The sequence below is a fragment of the Ursus americanus genome, chromosome 1 (genome assembly GCF_024610735.1).
Source record: "Ursus americanus isolate L20-20 chromosome 1, mUrsAme1.1.p, whole genome shotgun sequence".
Taxonomy (NCBI): domain Eukaryota; kingdom Metazoa; phylum Chordata; class Mammalia; order Carnivora; family Ursidae; genus Ursus; species Ursus americanus.
The window spans coordinates 58,358,885-58,378,578 of NC_142127.1; the positions used below are offsets into that span (position 1 = coordinate 58,358,885).

A 19,694-nucleotide genomic window follows, 5' to 3' on the forward strand; every position below is an offset into this window, starting at 1 on the left:
AACCTCCCGTCCTTTGAAGCCACATTTTGCATAAGTGATGCATATTTTTCTAAGAAGGAATCAATATGTGTATCTGTTAAGAATCATATATCTGTACTATTTTCCTTTCAGTGCAGTCATATTTAGCAGTTTTGCCTAACGATATTTCTTTCGGTAGATCATCTATTACGTACTGCAAGTCAGCACTCTGATAGCAGTGGTTTTGCTGAAGATTCGACAGACTGCCTCTCCCTTAATCATCTTCAGGTAAAAATTTCTATTGTAGTAGGCTCTGTGATTAACTTCATATTTGGGTGATTTTTCAGTAGCTATATATTTCAAGACTGAATCAGCCTAATCTTTATTTTTCAAATGACAGAATAAAAATGCCAGGATGTGGATGTTATCTAAGCATTTGAGTACATGTTTTGGTTTTCACTAATTATATATCTTTTTCAGACTGAACATTTAGAAACAAAGAGAGCTTCTCCTTTATTTTTGGGCTTTCAGTTAAAAGACATTATTTTGATCATTATTCTGTTTGGAATTCTTCTGTTTTCCAATCATTGCTTCTGTATTTTACCATAATTATTTTGTTTATTTAATAACTAACAATAAGTGTGTTATGTAGCTTGCTGAATATTATATGACTTTTATGCTAGAGTGTGTTAGATAACCCAGATAACAGGCACATCTTTATCCTTAAGGAGTTCACAATTTGTGTATAGTACATGGAACACTTGTATGCAAAGGTACAGAAGTATCTTGAAAGTGTTTAAAATATCTATTATAAGCAAATTTTAAAGAAAAGTGGAGTAAGAGAAAAAGAGAACTTAAAAGAGCCTCTAGGAGCCTAGTACCTGAGGGGTACATGGACAGGAGAAAGAGACTCAGAAAGAATGATCCATTGGGCAGAACAACTGGGAGTTGGAGAGTCTTTTTTTAAAAGGAAATCTGTGGACATGAGCATGGGAAGATAAGAATTTGTCTTTTTGGAAAGTGAGTGGTTGAGTGAGTGGTTCTGAGGGAGTAAATGAGGCAGAAACATGAATGGAGACAATGGTGAGGAGGAGATATGAATGTTGACTCCTTTTTCAAATAAGGGTGATAGGTCTTTGTGTCTTTTTCATGTGGGAATGACTCAGGGAAGTTGTTTGGCTAAGGGAAAGAGCTCTTAAGAGGACAGTCTGATGCAGGAAAATCTGGGATGAAATTGTGAAGAGATAACCTAGTCCTGGAGAGGATGTGATTGGACACACAGATTGGAGGATTGGCTTAGAAAAAAAGGATAGTTTTCTTTCAGAATAGAGAGGAAGGAATGGTGGGGAGAGATATGGGAACATTTGTAGCCGTTGGGGAAGAAAGTTAAGAAACGTTTGTCCATCTTCTCAGTGATTCAGTGTCATGTGTTGGAAGAAAAGGAAGTGGGTGCTGAAAAAGGGACCTAAGGAAAATAGTAAAGATTTGGAATAATCTTTATGGAAAAGTGGAGGGGTTGCCAATTAGGGGCAGTGAAAACAGTTTTGAGTAGTGCCAGGGCCCTAACCGAGGTGGGAGACCCTGAAATATAGAAGCATCACATCAGTTTGGTATTTTTGTTAATGATACTTCTTACTTGAATTTTCCGTCTTCCTGTTTTCCTTCCACAGGTTCCTGAGTCCTTGCAAGCCATGGGGAGTAGTGCTGATAGTTGTGACAGTGAGACAACAGTCACATCATTTGGTGAAGACCTTGTCACACCAACAGCACAAGACCAGCCTTATTTTAATGAATCAGAGGAGGAGTCTCTCATCCCTCTTCAAAAGGGAAGAGAGAAGGCAGCAACAGCTGCCGATAAGAAAAGGTCAGATAGCCAGGATTTCCCCCAAAATGAGGCTGTGGAGAATGCAGGAAACACACAGTCCACCCGTAGCACAGGAGATCACATTACTGAAATTACTGAAATGAGAGAGGATTTGTCTCCAGCACAGCCAGTGGACCTGCTGAGGGAAGCAAGTGCTGAAAGTGATGTGGATAAAAGCAGTGAATATGAATTTGCCCACTATACCACACACCATATTCTGAAATCACTGGCTTCTTTTGAAGCTAGATGCAGTGAGAAGGGCTCCGAAAATACAACTGGGCCTCCATCTTCTGTGGACAGAGTTAATACAGCTTTGCAAAGAGCTCAAATGAAGGTTTGCAGTCTGTCTCATCAAAGAGTAGGACGTAGCTTGATAAAATCGAAAGATCTCTTAAAACAGAGGTACTTATTTGCAAAAGCCGGCTATCCTCTAAGAAGGTCTCAGTCTTTACCAACCACCTTATTGAGCCCAGTAAGAGTTGTATCCTCTGTCAATGTCCGGTTGTCCCCAGGAAAGGAGACCAGATGCAGTCCACCTTCCTTCACCTATAAGTACACACCTGAAGAGGAACAGGGATTAGGAAAAGAGGCGATTGAGCACGATGGTCAGTCTTTAGTTAAATCCACTATTTTCATCTCTCCGTCATCTGTGAAGAAAGAAGCTCCTCAGAGCGAGGTGAACCGGTCGGAGGAATGCCATCATCGAAGGACTCCTGCCTGTTCACTGTATGCTCCAGCACCTGTATCTCAGTCCACCTGTTCCCTTCACTCTGTCCACTCCGAGTGGCAGGAGAGGCCCCTGTGTGAGCACATGAGAACTCTGAGCACTCACAGTGTTCCCAACATATCAGGCGCCACCTGTAGTGCCTTCACTGCCCCTTTCGGGTGTCCTAACTCCCATAGACATGCTGCCTACCCTTACCGAGCGTGCTCTGTGAACCCTCCTTCTGCCATCGAAATGCAGTTGCGAAGAGTATTGCATGATATTAGAAACTCACTGCAGAATCTTTCACAGGTATGAGAAAAAAGCTCTTTTTTTCTTTTATTGATCTGAGCACCTCTTAATTCACTGAGAAGCTAAGTCCCATCAGGCAGGATCCACTTCAGCTTCATTTTCTTACATGCCTAAACTTACGTGTACCTGCCCTTCTCCTATACTCTGCCTTCCTGTCTCAAGGGAGAAGCTATAATTAGTCCTGAACAAGCTTGATTTCTCTGTTCATAATCTCCCTCCCTTCTGGAGAAGAGATTTTGCTCATTAGGTAGCCTCCCTTCTTTAGCCTCTTCTCCCTGGTCTTTTCCTTAGCGAGGTTGTCCCTATTATTTAAAAAATCTTCACTCTCAAATACTTTCCTCTCCTTTTCTCTACCATTTGACTGTGTTTACCACCTCTTTCCTTTCTAAGCTTCCCTCCCCTCAGCTTCTGTGTCGCCGTGCGTTCTCCTGGTTCTGCTCATAGCTCTCTAAGCTTTCCCCTCCATCTCCTGACTCCTGGTGCTGGTCTCCTGGCACAGAATGAGTCTGCTTCCACTGGGTTCAGAAACTGGAACTACCCCAGAAAAGAAAAAAACCAGGTAAAGTGTTAATTTGAATAAAAATAGTCTGTGTGTCTTGTCACTTTTAAAATTATTGCTCTCAGATACGTTAAGTGGGCTGGAAATAATTCCCCAAAACTTTGAAAATAACTAAATTGTCTTTACGTTTGCATTTCACATTTCCTTTCTGAATCTCTCTCCAAGCTACTTGTATTTAGACAGTTGAGGAAATAAAAATGACAGTGTAATGTAATGATCACAGTGTTCAGCTGGGAGTCAGGAAGCTTAGAATGTATGTAATATATCTCTTATGATGACACAACAGACAGGAAGCCACTAGGAAAGTAAAAATGAAAGTTGCAACTTTTTTTAAGATTTTATTTATTTGAGAGAGAAAGAGCATGAGTGGGGGTGAGGGGCAGAGGGAGGGGGAGAAGCAGACTACCTGTTGAGCAGAAAACCCGGTATGAGGCTTGATCTTTTCAGGAGCTCCAGGTAATAACCTGAGCCAAAGGCAGACACTTAACCTGCTGAACCACCCAGGCATCGCAGGTCACAGCTTCTTAAGTTATGTAGCAAAGTACCTTCTTTTAAATATTTTATGTATTTATTTTTCAGAGAGAGAGAGAGAACATGGGGGGAGTGGCAGAAGGGGAGGGAGGAGGAGGGAGGAGGAAAGAATCTCAAGCAGACCCTACAGAGCCCAACGTGGGGCTCGATCTCAGGACTCTGAGATCATGACCTGAGCCGAAACCAAGAGCCTGACACTTAACAGACTAAGCCACACAGGTGCCCCAAGTATACCTTCTTTTAAATATAGATTTTATCCTCATGACAACTGTCTCCTAATGATTTCCAGTCTAACCAGAATGTGGGTATTTCTTCTTTCTCCTTATACATCGTATAGTTACTTTTATCTGTGAGCGAGATATCCAACCTTTCAGCTGTAATTATCTGAAATACGGCGTTTGCAGGGCTCTGTCCTCCTACACCCTAATGGTGTACTTTTCTAGACCAGCTTGTTGTTCTGTTCTCGATGTGGTCATCTCCTCTTGGATGTCCCATTAGTAACAGCTAATTAATCTTCTCACCATCCCGCCACCCCCAAGAGACAGATGCTCTTCTTGACCTGGTCTCTGCCTGTCTTTCCAGGCTCATTCTTTGTGTGTGTGTGCGCCAGCTGTGCTGGACCGCATGCAGGCCTCTAAATAAGTGTGCATTCCTAGGTGTCTGTTTTTACAAATGTGACTATTTTTTGTTTTTTAACCTGGAATGCCCCACCCTTGCCTTTCTTTGCCTGACCAAGTGCTGTTTACTATTAAGGCTCAGCTCAGGTGTCACCAGTGCTGGGATCATTTATTCACCTAATCTAGATTTTTCTGTTTCGTCATAGCACTCCCCTCCCCCCCCAACATTTTAAGTTTTTTCTCACTTTTTTTTTTTCTTACACTGAGAACACTTGAAGGCTGGGAATGCTTTTTGTCTTCTTTTGTCTTTTTTCTTCACTGTCTAAAATAGTGACAATACAGTAGGTGCTTAAATGTCTACAAGTGTGATGACTGCTTGCTACTCTCTCCAGCCAACTCAGTAATTTCCTGTAATCTCAGAATTTGTTATCACTTCTACATTTTTGAGTTTTGTTTTTCTACTTTCTTAAGGCAAGAGGGAAGTCCTGTAAGACAAAGATTTAAATGATACATGTTTCTTGGCCTCTTCTTCATTCCAAATAGGCTGACTTATACCTGAAACAGATAGGAGTAATCTAGGTGGCATTGGGGACTGATTTGGTTCCTGCTTACAAAATGAAGTGGGATTTTTTTGGTGGTGGTGGTTGTTTTTGCCTTAAAGAGAAAAACATATAGGCCCTAAATTCTACCTTTTTAACCCCTTAGATAATTTGGAAATAACCACTTTAATTTGTAATCATACTTTTACTTTTTTAAAGTACCCTATGACGAGAGGACCTGATCTTGCTGCTGCTCCATATAGTACTCAGAAATCATCTGTTCTACCTCTATATGAAGTAAGTTCTTATTTAGATCTTTGTGTTACAAAGTAATTATATTATTTAGAAGTATAATTTTGTCATACTGTATTTTAGAATACTTTTCAGGAGCTCCAGGTAATGAGGCGGAGCCTGAATTTATTTAGAACGCAAATGATGGATTTAGAGTTGGCAATGCTGCGTCAGCAAACCATGGTTTATCATCATATGACCGAGGAGGAAAGGTAAAAGGTTTTTTTTGTCTTCATGTAACTCAAAATATTTTTCATTCCAAAAAAGCATTGTCACCTTTTTTTTTTTAAAGCTTGGTTTTATGTCTAGTGTTGTGTACCTTTTATTTTGTGAATCACTGTAAATAAAATTAGGCATAGTGTTTTACTAATTAAACTGCTTTCAGTGTATTAAGAAAGACAGTGGTTGTAATCTGTTTTTTAGTTTGGAATATTTGGGAGAGAGGGTAGAGGAAGAAAGACCATTTGTCCTACTGGTCACACCTGCGGCAGTTGCTGTCGTGCTAATTTTTAGAACTGGCCATCTCTGTACCTTCTAATGGCTTGTGAGAGAGTGGTGAATGTGAATCTCCAAACTGCTTTTTTCAACCCTGTGCCTGTCATCGAACCAATAGGTATGAAGTTGATCAGCTTCAGAGTTTGAGAAATTCGGTCCGCATGGAACTTCAGGACCTGGAACTGCAGCTGGAGGAGCGCCTGCTGGCCCTGGAGGAGCAGTTCCGCGCCGTGCGCATGCCTTCTCCCTTCCGCTCCTCTGCCCTCATGGTACGGCACCTGGGGGCTTGTCAGCGGTTTTCACTTAGGACTTCATGTATCATGTTCCACATAATTTAGGACCAATGCCTTAATTTTAAAACAACTTATTTTAATGGCATTGAGGCAAGCAGAATGTATAAGGAACCTCTCCCACAGATCAGTTGAATGTGCAAGTTGTGATTCTTTTCTTAAATATTTAGTATATTTAGAAATATACTGAGAAATGTTAATAATATTTTTTTAAATTGAGAAATACAAATATTTACAATAAAGAAATATAAAGTTTTAGGAGTTTTAAAGGAAAAATGATAGTGGATTAATATGTGACTAATTTAGATTTTAATCACTGCCTGTAACTAACTGCCAAGAATGTAAATATATACCTTACTCAGTCTTTTTTCCCCTTCTTGCCTTTGAATACATAACTATTTCTTTTAAATTTTTCCTTTATTTTGGATTCTTTGCCAGTCTATATTTTTTAAGGAATCAAATGAGATCTTTTTTAAAGGCAGAAAACATGTAAACACCCAAGAGAATAAAATACCTTCTCTTTCTTTTGTATCAGTTTTCAAACTTCTGATGTTTCTTTGAGTGAAATTTAAACCTCAGCAGTTGATTATTTTTGCTATTATCTTTGCAGTTGTGAAATAAATTGTTTTGAAATGTTGAAATAGTGAACTTTGCTATTACTTGAACTACATACTTGATTTTGTTAACAGTAGATGACTCCATACACACATATATGTGCCCCCGTGTGGAGTACAATCAGTAGAATAAGAATATGTATCACACATATATGTGTGTAGCATAGAATAAGACTATCAGTTTTCATTGGTGAATATCTTTTTCTGTAAACTGTTTCAGTCCATTATTTTGAGAAATATGTGTTGGTGACAGCAGAGAATCAAAACATCTGCTATGAACCTTCAGTCAGAATTAACACATTTTAAAGGATCCCATGACAGTTGAGAGTGACCTCTGTGACATAAAAGAATGTTTCAGGGCAATAATTAGCCAATTCATTTTATTATGAAACACGTGCATTTTGAAGAAGTAATTTATACATACATACATACATCTATATTGTTCTTATTTTTCAGGGAATGTGTGGCAGTAGAAGCGCTGATAACTTGTCATGCCCTTCTCCATTGAATGTAATGGAACCAGTAAGCCTCTCTCCTTTCAAGTCACTGGGGAAGGGAATGATAATAACATTTCATAAACACACAGTTTTCCCAGTGTAGATGAAATGTTTTTGTTTTTAAATACAGAATTAGATGGTAGCTAAATTGATTGGAAGTGAGTTTGGCATTTCTGAAAGTCTTTTGCCATCTTAGGCCACTAGAAAGCCAGTTAATTGCAATGGTGATTTATCTTTATGGTGTAAAGGAAGTGTAATACAATATAAAAAGTATTTCATTTATGCTGCAGAGGAAATGTGCTTTCACAGTCTGTTTCCAGGTCCTTTAGGTAGTTGGATTTGTAAGATGACTACTTTTTGAACAAAAGTCTGATTTTTACTATATTTTAAAGAAACTGGTTAATTTTGGTGCCAAAACATTATGATTAGCTATTTTGTTTTTCACTAGTTACTGTTCATTAACAAGTAATTTGGACACCCATGCAGTAACAAGTAAAATTTCGTCCAACCATGTAGTCTAGTTATGTATTTTATGGCTTTGTCTCACCATGAATTTACATTTTCCTATGTTTTTGCAAATGAAATCGAGTAGTTATTAAATGAATGAATTAGAATCATGTCTTTACAAGTTAAGTGATTTTTGGCAGTAATCACAACTAGAATTTTAATCTTTTAACCACTAGTCTTAATTTCAAGAGAGAAGAAATGCAATTTTTCTGACTTCCAGGTCACTGAACTGATGCGGGAACAGTCCTATCTGAAGTCTGAATTGGGCATGGGACTTGGAGAAATGGGATTTGAAATTCCTCCTGGAGAAAGCTCAGAATCAGTTTTCTCCCAAGCAACATCAGAGTCATCCTCTGTATGTTCTGGTCCATCTCATGCTAATAGAAGAACTGGAATACCTTCTGGTGACTCAGTGGGCAAACCCAAGACCCATCTGGTACCAAGCAAGAAAGTATTCCGAGCATCAGTGGCTCTAACACCCACTGCTCCTTCTAGAATGGGCTCTGTGCAGACACCTCCGGATGTGGAAAGTTCTGAGGAAGTTGGAGCAGCCGAAGAAGGCTTGGAGGCTGTAGGACCTAAATCTCAAGTGGAAGAAGGGAATGGAAAAATCCCATTAATGCCAGCTGCTGAGGAAATGCATAAAAATGTGGAGCAAGATGAGTTGCAGCAAGTCATACGGGAGGTGAGTAAAATCTATGCTTATTTATTTGGCAGTATGTGTTGCAGGAGGTTTTATTTGAACGTTATTTATAAGATATTCCTTTGATTCACTGTATTCAGTAATTTTCAGAGAGCTTTTAAATTAAATTTTCAGAGAGCTTTCCCATTGATCTAGCTCACGTCTATTAAGATATGTTTCTAATGGCATTTCTGCAGATTCTATACTCCAGTGTGAAATATTAAGTATTAAAGAATTTGATCTATTTGGCTTGATGGGTGGTGGAGATAAATGGAAGATACATGAGTTGTTCAAAGATAAGAAAAAGGTTTACCTTGGGTGATAGCAATGTGTAAACCTGAAGCATTTAACCATAGTTCTAGGTTACCAAAAGGATTGCAAAAAATTAGGAAGATTAGTAGTCACAGGTCAAAATTTCATTGAGAAAATTAGTAAAATAGCTGTTTTGGACACTAAGATCAGGCAATAAGAAGGAATAAATATATTTTACAAAGTGAGAGTACAGATCAGAATTTTTGATAGCTTTTTAATTTTTTCCTTTTCTTCCCAAATTGCACTGTGTCTGGGTACAAAATGTAATAGATTGCACAGGATAAAAATTACGGATGTTGAATTTTTTTTTAATCTATTCTCTTAAGAGTAACTAAGGAAGAATGATAATTATCTGTAGCTCTTTCCCACTGACACTAAAACCCATGATGAGAAAGAATCTTTCCATTGGTTAAAAAGAGGGATATCCTATACATTAAAAAAAAAAAAAGTCACTTCATAAGAGTCTTAATGAGTATGTTGCTCTATAAGATATAAAAGAAAAATACATATAACACATGAAATCCTTAAGTTTAAAGACTAGTAGAAAGGTAAATAAGACTAATTCAGGAAACAATCAAAAAATTACACAGAAAAACATGCAGTATAATGTATTCAAGAATTTAGAAATTGAAACGGTCAAAATAGGCCAGAGAAATTAGGGTTAGTGGCTCCCTATTTTTAATCTGCATATTTCCAATAAATGCAGCTATATGAACCTAATGTATTTTTGAAATTAATTTATGAGTAATATAGAACAAATTTGTAGTGATTATAGATCAAGAATGGTGGCAGCAGACCAGAATCTTCTCTCAAAGGGCCATTGATCCTCTGGGTCCAGAGATTAATTCATGGTAGGAGGTGCCGTCATTCATAGCTGCATAACAGTAGCTTGAGAAGTACAGTAAAAATAAATACAGTTTTACTATGGTATGATATATATATACACATTCCTAAAAATTGTTGTGCTGTGCACATTGGTGCAGTAATAACCACAGGGCTTACGGGGGAAATAGGATTAGAAGCATAACCAAAACTTTGTAAGCGACATATTTAAAAGAGGATAGAAACCTAACAAAAATAACACAATCTTACACATGTTAAATGGTTAAGAAATACATAAATACTGCAGTATATATGGTACTTGACCTTGAAAAATACCTGAAATTTGCTTGTGGAACTGGGCTTTGGAAGGGTTGCAGCTTGTGAAGTATGGCAAGGTAGCAGAGAAGAGAAAGATGAAATCCAGCAGAAAGTTTTAATACCAGATGTGAGTAGGTGTGGCTCATGACACAGTGAACTGAGAAAGCTGGTAGATATTTTGTGTACTGTGCTCCTAGGTTCAGCTGAATGCAGTTAATTGCATTCACCCAGTAATTCTTATAGATGAAGCTGCACATAAGCAGATGTGAAATTTATATTATACTCAAGTTGTTTCCTAATATTTCAGTCATGTTGAGACAAATTTACATTTTCAAAACCAGCATTATAGCAAAAGAGACTACATGTTTATAATTTCTTTTCATGACTTGAATTACCAGTTTAAAGTTTAAAAGGTCTTAATTCTATAAATTTATTTGTTCTACAAATGTAATTTTTTAAGTTGATTGTATGTAGCCAGCTAATGTGGAGCAGGCTCTGTACATCCGTCTTGCTCAGTTAGGTGCAGATGATTACAACCCATTTTTATTTATATGTTTCATATCAAAGATTAATTGTTGCATGAAATTAAGTAATTTTCTCCACACCATATATTAAGAAGTTTTATATGAAGAAGTAAGTTTTAAGGTACATTTTCTTCCCCTAGAAATGTGATATTTTTGCTCCCTTTAGCTTGCTGTAGTTTGAAAGTTTCCCTTGAAAACTCGACTTAATTTTGCTTGTTTGACGTAAATATTCCCTTAATGCACACTTAGGTCCTCATTTTTAAAGTTGTTAATAGGTGGCCTGATTTGTGCTGTGAGTAATTTCCGAGGAGTAAAGCATTCCTAGACTAGAACATTTTGATTCTTTGGCTGATAGAACGTAGCATACAGAAAAGATGGTTGTTTCTTGGTCCTAGAGAAGTATTTGATCATTTACATAGAACCTCCCATAAAATAAGAAAGATTTTATAATTTTGAAGACATTTAAATGGACATGCAAGGCAGATGTTTGAGGAATTTTTCTGAATTTGTAACTAAACCTGTTCATTTGAAACTCCCTAATTCAACATTTGGCATGGTTTGGAGGAAGTTGGGCCTAACATTTACCCTTTTGCTGTTTACAGATAAGGACTTAGCAAGCAAAATATACAGGTGAAACAAGGTGTTGAGAGGAATTTTGATGTACTTAAGAAAATAAACTATTTTGAAGCACTTAAAAAATATACATTATTAGATAAGTTAGTCCAATGCCATTTATAATTGAAAAAAATAGTGTGTTGATACTATCTTAGCTCAGTTATAAGGGTGTTCTGTTAAACTTTGTTTACAAAATATATAAAATTTATAATGAAAAATGCCATTTATAATTGAAAAAAAATAGTGTGTTGATACTATCTTAGCTCAGTTATAAGGGTGTTCTGTTAAACTTTGTTTACAAAATATATAAAATTCAGATTAGTCTTGATGCCATTCATTTCAAATCCATAATCTTTTTGCTTAAATACACATGGTACTGAATAGCTTGTTAAAGCTATTATATCAGTTACTGAGAAAATTAAATTAGACTCTGCCTTTCCAGTAAATTCTGTGCCCCTGACACCATTAACAAAGCCACTCCTCAGGATGGCAGGATTTAAGCCTTGGTTGAACGTTTTGCAGGTGAGGATTAAGCATGTTTGGCAGACACGTTCAGGGAAGTTTTCTTACTGCGCTCGTGGGTGCATGAAAACAATGATGTCTGTCAGGTTTTTGTTCTCATCATTTCACCGTTTATGAAGTTTTGAAAAAGTATGCTCTCATTATAATGTGTTAATACAGTAGAATTCTTTTGAAAGAGAACTCTGAAAGTCCTTTCAGACAAATGTTTAATATACTCATTCCATAACAAAGCTTTTGTCAGATTAACGGTAACGCACTTTTGCACAGATTGTATATGTTGTAGTGGGGAAAAATTACACTCTTAGAATTTGTCCAGGTGGTCTGTGATGCATGTAATCAGTGGCCTGAAACTGTTTACAATTACTTAAAAAGATTACTTAATAGAGTAAATGAGCATGTGCCATAGAAGCAAATCAACAGAATTAAACATCAAAGAATAAACATAGATTGCTTTTCTTTTTTAGAGGGTTCTTTTTTGTTTAATGAATTTCCTAGGCTTGATTCATGCCTTTTAGTATTTTTATTACAGTCCGTCTGACATGCTTTAATCATGTATTTTGGTAAATACATAGCTTCTCTGTGTTCTTACTACAATTTCTTTCAGTGATCACTTGCTCTAATGGCTGCCACAAAGTCATCAGCGAGTAGATGCCTGTTACCCCACACTTCAGACTTGCAACAGTCTGCTTCTATTGCCAATGAGCATTCTTTTCTTAATCTCACTCAAGTATGTGTTCAGTCTTACCACTTTTTGGAAAATGTGCTCATAAGGGCAGTTTTCCCATCCATCCCATTAGAGTTTTCTCACTCCTAATCCTTCCATCCTCCCTGTAGCATCCAAGACTTGGAAGCTAATGTATTTGTCCATACGTTTATTCCTTCAATAAATTATTAAAGGCATTTTATTGTTTTCAGGCTAGTCTGTCTATAATCTTTTGTTTTTCTACTTTCTGTGTCAGATACTGTGTCTCTCTCCCTCTCATACCTTCACTCTGTGTCGCTTCTCTCTCTCATTAGTGCACTGTGTTCAGACATTTATCAAGCACTTACTTTATGCCAGGATACATTGATAAGTGCGACCCAGTTTTCTCCCTGAAGTAGCTCATAGCACAGCACACCCCATTTGACCTCACCCTTCCTATTCCAGGCTCCTTTTCCCTGGTGGGAACAGTCTGTTAGTGACTCTCCTTCTTGCTCCCCTCTCATCTGAGGTGCTCCTGCTGCGGTTTTCTCTCCTCACTGTGACCTGAAGTTGCCCTTATTTTTCATGACCTACGATTTTAAGGTCTGTCATTCTCTGAGAAGTTTTTACTTTTTCCTCTTGTAGCCCATACTGGTCTCTCATTCTCTTTCTTATGTTTTACTGAATTAATACATTATTTTTCCTCTTAATATTTTATGAAACAATATTCATTTTGCGCCCATCTAGATTATAACATCCTCCTTGGACACGCTTCTTTTATGCTTTATTCCAGTAATGTCTGTTCCCTCAAAAAATGTTGGCACACAGTTTTGGTTTGCAGAGAATACTTTTTGGCTTCTGTTTTATTTTTTGAATGATGAAGAATGATGAAAGTTAATAAAATTGCCATATTTCATGGAATAACAGGACTGGGAAGACTATACTACTCATTGTCTTCTGTAAATACAGATTTGCAGAGGTTCTGATTCAACACATTGTGTTTGTACTTGTAATACACTGTGGCTAAGAGATTCTGACTCTCATAATATTTGTATCCAACACATATTCATTTAAAAATAAATCTGAAGTACTATGAAAGTCAAAAACTTTTCCTGATGTTTAAAATTTAGAAATACTGGTACAAGATAAAAAGAGAAGTTTGTATTTATTTAAATATATTCCAATACAGATGGTTGGTAGCTAAGGAGCATTTGTTTCTGTATAAATCTATGTATTATGTACCAGTTTTGCATGACAGATTAATACAGAGCCATTTTTGGAAAGACTTCAATTGAGATGTATTCAGGATGTACTTAGGAAAATTTTAGGAAATAGATCAGGCTGACAGGAAACTGTGGAAATGTAGAATTTTAAAAAGCTGGTTGAAAGTGTCTCAAGTTCTAATTTGGGAAGACATTATCAGTTTATTTCAGGAAATCCACATTTAAAGCCTTCACAAAGAGCTATTTGGAGGTGATGCTGTATCATTAGAGAGAAAAAGGCGTGGACAGGCATGTGTAGTGTCTGGGCATCTGGAAAAGAAAATCTTGATGGAATTATCATTGCCCCTAAGTCTTTGCCTTTTCCAACAATAAAATAAGATTGTATATCCTTATCTGAAGCAAAATTTTCAGACGGGTTACAAACCTCTACCGTACCACTAAGGAAAAACATTTCTTAAGACTTTGTGGTTGTTTAGAGGATGTTTTTCATGTTTTAAAATAAATTGTACCAAATTATTTTTTCTTTCCACTTAAAATGTGCATGTTAGGTTTGAATAATATATAACTTCTTTAGATACTTTGTTTTCAGTTGGTATAAAGAGGCAGTATACTGATATATTCTTTTGCTCCTACTGAGTTTTCTTAACAGTAAGAACACTAAGTAAACTGTCGATGACCATACAAAAATAGACATTGATAAAAAACATAAAAGTAAATCTAACATTTAATCAGTTCTTCTGGGTTACTTTGTGTCCTGAAGCAAATGAAGTTTTTTAGTCTTTATTAAAATAACATTTTTAATGTTCTCAACTTAAGAATTGTGATGTTATTTTATAATGGAATTATCTGAGTTACACCAGACCATACACTGACCTGGGTTTGAGGACAGAAGGACATGATTCCTCACTACCTCTCTATATTTCATGAGGGTTTACATGAGGGTTTTTCTATGGATTAGCTGATTGTAGGAATTAAATGCTGTTTTTGTTTTTCTGAAAACAGAAAAAGTAGATTATAGTCATTTTGTTAAATTCTTATTTTTCTCTTTTTCCATTCTAGATTAAAGAGTCTATTGTTGGTGAAATCAGACGGGAAATTGTAAGTGGACTTTTGGCAGCAGTATCTTCAAGTAAAGCATCTACTTCTAAGCAAGATGGTCATTAAATGGAATTTATAGGTAAATTTTTCTGAATTTTTTTGGTTTGCTAAATATAAATAACTACTTGGTTTTTAATGCTTTGTTTTCGTAGTACCCAGGACTGTTTCTCTGGCCAATTTTTGATTTTTAGAATGTATATAATAGGTTATCCTGCAGTGTGAAAAACTCACACAGCCCCATTGGAAGTGCAAGCAAGTCAAATCTCATATTTACCTCCAAGGGATTATCAATAGTATGTTATTTTACTCAAATTTCATTATAGCAAATAAATACTGGAATTGAAGAAATCAGGCTTGTAAACCTGAGCATTATTTTGATGCCATTGGTTATAATGGTGTTTCAGATGTACGACTTATGGACCAAGATTGAGAATTAATCACAAATTATTAGTATCTTTCTTAATTTTTTTGTCTTTTAAAGAAAAGTATCCTGGGGCACCTGGGTGGCTCAATCAGTTAAGCATTTACCTTTGGCTCAGGTCATGATCCCAGTGTCCTGGGACTGAGTCCTGCGTCCGGCTCCCTGCTCAGTGGGGAGTCTGCTTCTCCATCTCCCCTGTTCTTGTGCTCTCACTTCCTTGCTCGCTCTCTCTTCCTCCCTCTCAAATAAATAAAATCTTTAAAAAAATAAAGTATTCCATAGGTCCATATCTAATCATATCATAATATATAAAGGATGTTATTTGTATATATATATTTTTAGAGAAGATTCTTATCCTCCTTTTAAAGAACTTTTAACACTAATATTTGAAAGATGTTTAATGCTCACTTCTCTTTCTTTTTTAAGTTTAGCATGGATCCTATTGCCTGTGCGATGTTGGAGTTATCCATGATATACACTGGTGGAGGTGTTACTTGTGCTTCAGAAGATACTTGCTGCTGAGCTGGGCTACTGTATACAGTGTACAATGTTTATTTCTCCTATACATATCTTTTTAAAAAACGTACATAGAAATTTAGGCACTTTGCTGACTTTTTTTCTTTTCTAAACTACCAAAACTGTAGCCATTTGAAAAGCCTAATATTTATTTGTATGTCAATATTTTCCAATTGATTCCCTATGTAGAATTAATTTTAAAACTTGAAAACTTCAGACTTAACCAACTTATAAATAACATTTCTTCAGACTAACTTCTTAAAACACTGACCTCTATGAGGTATTTACTGTGCAATAACTGATTCATTTTTTGAGAGCTTGAAGCAACCAATGATTTGCCCTCCACTGCTGTTAATTAGTGTCACTTCCAAGGAGAAAAATTGTTCTGTTGTAAAAATTGCTCTTAATTCTTGAGGAGGTTACTAATAGCAGTAGGATAGAATTGTATGAGGTTACCTACAACTACTTAATGTTCTTACACTGTAAGCATTGCTACTTTACCAAGACAAATGTAATTTTATTATAGCTTATGTAGTATTTTTCTTTTGGAGACATGCCTTATGTTAAACACTATACTTCTTGCATTGTCCAGACTTCTTATAAGGAGATGTTTCTTCTTCTTTTAGACTAAATAGTAGAGTATTGCCAAAATAATGGGACCTCTGACTTGAATGGATAGAAATGAGTAAGCTGGTTTTGTTTTTCAAAATGGAAGTAATTTAGATTTGTTCTCCTCATAATAGATGGTTTTAATTCAGTTTTAACCAGTGAGAACGGTTTGTTTTTAGGGGGGGAAAGAAAAGGAAGGTGGTTTCCTATTTGGTTTTGTATGTATTAAATAAATGTGTAAAGTAACAACCAAATTTATCAGAATTATTCCTTTAGCATTTATAATTTTCAGCTATTATATTTCTTTGTGTGAAGTTTTAATCAAAAGTGGTTGAGATGTTAACAGTATTCTTTGAAAGAATATCTAAAAGGTTTATAAATGTTTGAATTATCACACAAAGGCTGATTTCTAAAAATAAAACAATAAAGTATTTATTTTGCCTAACATCTTTTTAATAGTTTCTTTTCTTTAACTACAATGTGAAGAATTTGGATTAGATTTGATAAGTAACAAATAAGGTCCAAAAGAATTAGATATAACCTAATAGGTTGATATTCTCTTTTCCCGAAGAGGCTTCTATGATGCTTTGAAAAATACAGTTAAGACCAGACCACCCTGGAGAAAAAGCTTGTACTGATTCCTCTTGGTCTCATCTAGTTTTTTGGTCCTAATTATTACCATCTGAAGCTGAATAAAACTTTCCTTTAAAATGTACTATTAAACTCCAAAGAACAGACATTAAAGTATTATTTTATTCTCTGGTCAAATTATTCAATTTAGTTGATTCTAATAATAGTAATGATACATGTAAACCAGTGACCCCATGTTAAACGTAATACAGGCATCGATGATCTTAACTGTTCAGCTTTGTAGCCACTTAACAGTTCATTTCTAACAATACAAGATACCCGGAGTTTGATAATCAAAATTAGAGATTAAAAGTTGCAGTAATAGGGGCGTCTGGGTGGCACAGGGGTTAAGCGTCTGCCTTCGGCTCAGGGCGTGATCCCGGCATTATGGGATCGAGCCCCACATCAGGCTCCTCCGCTATGAGCCTGCTTCTTCCTCTCCCATTCCCCCTGCTTGTGTTCCCTCTCTCACTGGCTGTCTCTATCTCTGTCAAATAAATAAATTAAAAAAAAAAATCTTTAAAAAAAGTTGCAGTAATAGACTAAGTCAATGGGCAAATCATTTAGAGAAGACTATACACTAGAGGACTATACACTAGAGAATATATAAATGAAATAAAGTGAACTTCAGTATTAGAGTTTCATCCTTCTCTCCATTTTAAACCTTTGTGTTTAAAAGCCACCATGCTAGCTCCTGCTATGTAGAAATGAATGAGAGAGAGAACAAGGCATCTTTTTTTATATGGGTAAGTTTACAAGTACCAAATGAAAAAATATGAAGAAGAATCATAAAAAGAATTTGAGAGAGTGTAGCCTGGGTGGTCAGAGAAGTCTTTACCAAGAAGATGTGGTTTGTGTAAAGTCTTAAAAAATGGGAAGTGGAAAGGATATGGGGTTCAAATAATCAAGAATATTAGTAAAGGTTATTCAGAATGTATAAATTGAGTTTGAGTTCCTATGTGCATGATTAAGAACTGTTTTTAAGTACCCAAGTTGTCTGTAGCTTGCACATGTGCTAAGAGCCTGAAGAAAGAAGGCACGGAAGAAAAAAAAATCTTGAAATGATGGTTTGGAATGTGAGAGTCACCATGAATGATATACCATGGACAAAACTGGGCAGGTGATCAGACCTGAGTACATACTGTTCCTCTACAAATGTTTGACTGAATTTCAGTAACATTTAAAATATGCATTACATCAGTTAAGACTATTTGTTCAGCTGGCCATCTTCGACTTCTAAAAAAAAACCACTTCATGTTTTTAGAGCAGTTTAGGTTTACAACACACTTCAACTTTTTTAGAGGACAATAAGGATGCAGTAAAGTACATGGAAAATAATAGAGTCTGTTTGGGGGTTCCTGAAGAGATGGTGCACTGCCCGTGCTCCTCACTTGTCCACATGGGAATGTGCTGCTAGTGAAAGAAGAATACAAAACCAAAACATAGGCGCTCCTTTTTTCTGTTTTCCTCTCCTGGAAAAGAAGAATTGATAGCTTCCAAGAAGTGGCAAGAGGAAATATCCTATCTTGTAATTAAAGCTGAGGATCTAAGTTGTAATAAGTTACGTATGACTGATTATTGAATCTTTTATAAATGTTGAAATCATTTAATCTGCACTTATCCTGGCTGCATTCTAAATGGAGAAAGTTAAGATGTCATATCTAATTAATAGCTCTTCTTCTGTGTTTTTTTCTATTTGTTTATTACTGTTAAATCCAGTCCTTTACCTTATTCACTTTGTTCTCATTTTGACAAATGATGCTCTTTCTCACTGAGTAATAGCTTACATACAGAATGTCAGTGTGCTTAGCTATAAATTAGAAATGTACTCAAAGAAACATATCAAACAAACAGTGTCCATTTCCCTCACAAGGGTCTTTTCAGGTACCCCAAAGGAGACTAAATCTTGTGAACAATGATTTGCTTACTTAGAGGGTTGACTCACTTTATAATAGTTTGCTGGAGGGGCGCCTGGGTGGTTCAGTGGGTTAAGCATCTGACTTCGGCTTAGGTCATGATCTCGGGGGTCCTGGGATTGCCCTGAAGTCTGTTGGGCTCCATGCTCAGCGGGGAGTCTGCTTCTTCCTTTCCCTTTCCCTTGGTGCCTCCCCTGACTCATGCACTCTCACGCATGCTCTCACTCTCTCAAAATAAAATATTGGAAAAAAAAAAAGTTTGCTGGATACCCACCCTTTACAAGGCTCTGAGCTTATGAAGATGGATATATAAAGAATGAATAAAAGCACATTCTAAAGACAAGTAAACAAGTACATTGTTTAGACCTTTGAAGGAATCAATACATTTAGGAATTAGATTGTCTCCTTTTTGTCCATTTTTTAAAAATCCAATGGGTTCTTCAAATGGATAGAAAAACATATTAAAGATATTGTAGGTAATGTGAGTTGGAATAATATGAAAAATGAATTTTGAAGAGTAGACTTCAGAACGACTTAGAACTAGAACTGAGAAAAGAATGTTGATTTATTTTAGAAATAAAAATATTTGAATTAGTGATGAAATATTTTAAGGAAAATAAGTGGTTTATCTGTAAGCTAAGGAGAAAAATTAAAGGAAACTTGAGACGTTACTTTAACTATACTACTTACGTGAAGGCCAGACAACTACAGAGAAAGCAGGCACTTTGTAAATACTTGTATGTTCTTGTGGTTTTTGGAAAACCTACATTCTGTTGTTATGATGCCCATATTGGTTTAGATTTATAAAAATGTTCCTTGAATCAATCTTGGTGTCATAAATATACTTTTATGGAATCAATAAAAATAGTATCGAATGACAAGTGTACTCAACTTGGACACTCAAATGGTAGGCTTAGCATCATTAACGATGATAATGTTTTAAAACAGAGGTTCATGTTTTATGCTAAATTTACTGTTCTTAATTCTGATGTGCATAAATCTTAGTTTTCCTAAGAAAGCAATTTAG

The 19,694-nt window shown here is 36.1% G+C and overlaps 1 protein-coding gene across 5 annotated transcripts in view; it reads left to right on the plus strand.

The window, feature by feature from the left end:
• The window catches only part of ITPRID2 (ITPR interacting domain containing 2), a 37,891-nt gene extending 21,325 nt beyond the window's left edge, over positions 1-16,566 (plus strand). Inside the window, exons 10-18 of one of the 5 annotated variants that reach the window (XM_045806248.2) lie at positions 158-246; positions 1,629-2,837; positions 5,303-5,380; positions 5,459-5,586; positions 5,988-6,138; positions 7,230-7,295; positions 7,998-8,462; positions 14,537-14,654; positions 15,423-16,566. In XM_045806248.2, coding sequence (XP_045662204.2) covers positions 158-246; positions 1,629-2,837; positions 5,303-5,380; positions 5,459-5,586; positions 5,988-6,138; positions 7,230-7,295; positions 7,998-8,462; positions 14,537-14,641 — 2,291 coding nt within the window. In that variant the 3' untranslated portion in view covers positions 14,642-14,654; positions 15,423-16,566. The remainder of the gene's footprint in view (positions 1-157; positions 247-1,628; positions 2,838-5,302; positions 5,381-5,458; positions 5,587-5,987; positions 6,139-7,229; positions 7,296-7,997; positions 8,463-14,536; positions 14,655-15,422) is intronic. The other 4 variants (XM_045806249.2, XM_045806252.2, XM_045806254.2 and 1 more) reach the window with 4 other exon arrangements.
• Positions 16,567-19,694: the final 3,128 nt, after the last annotated feature.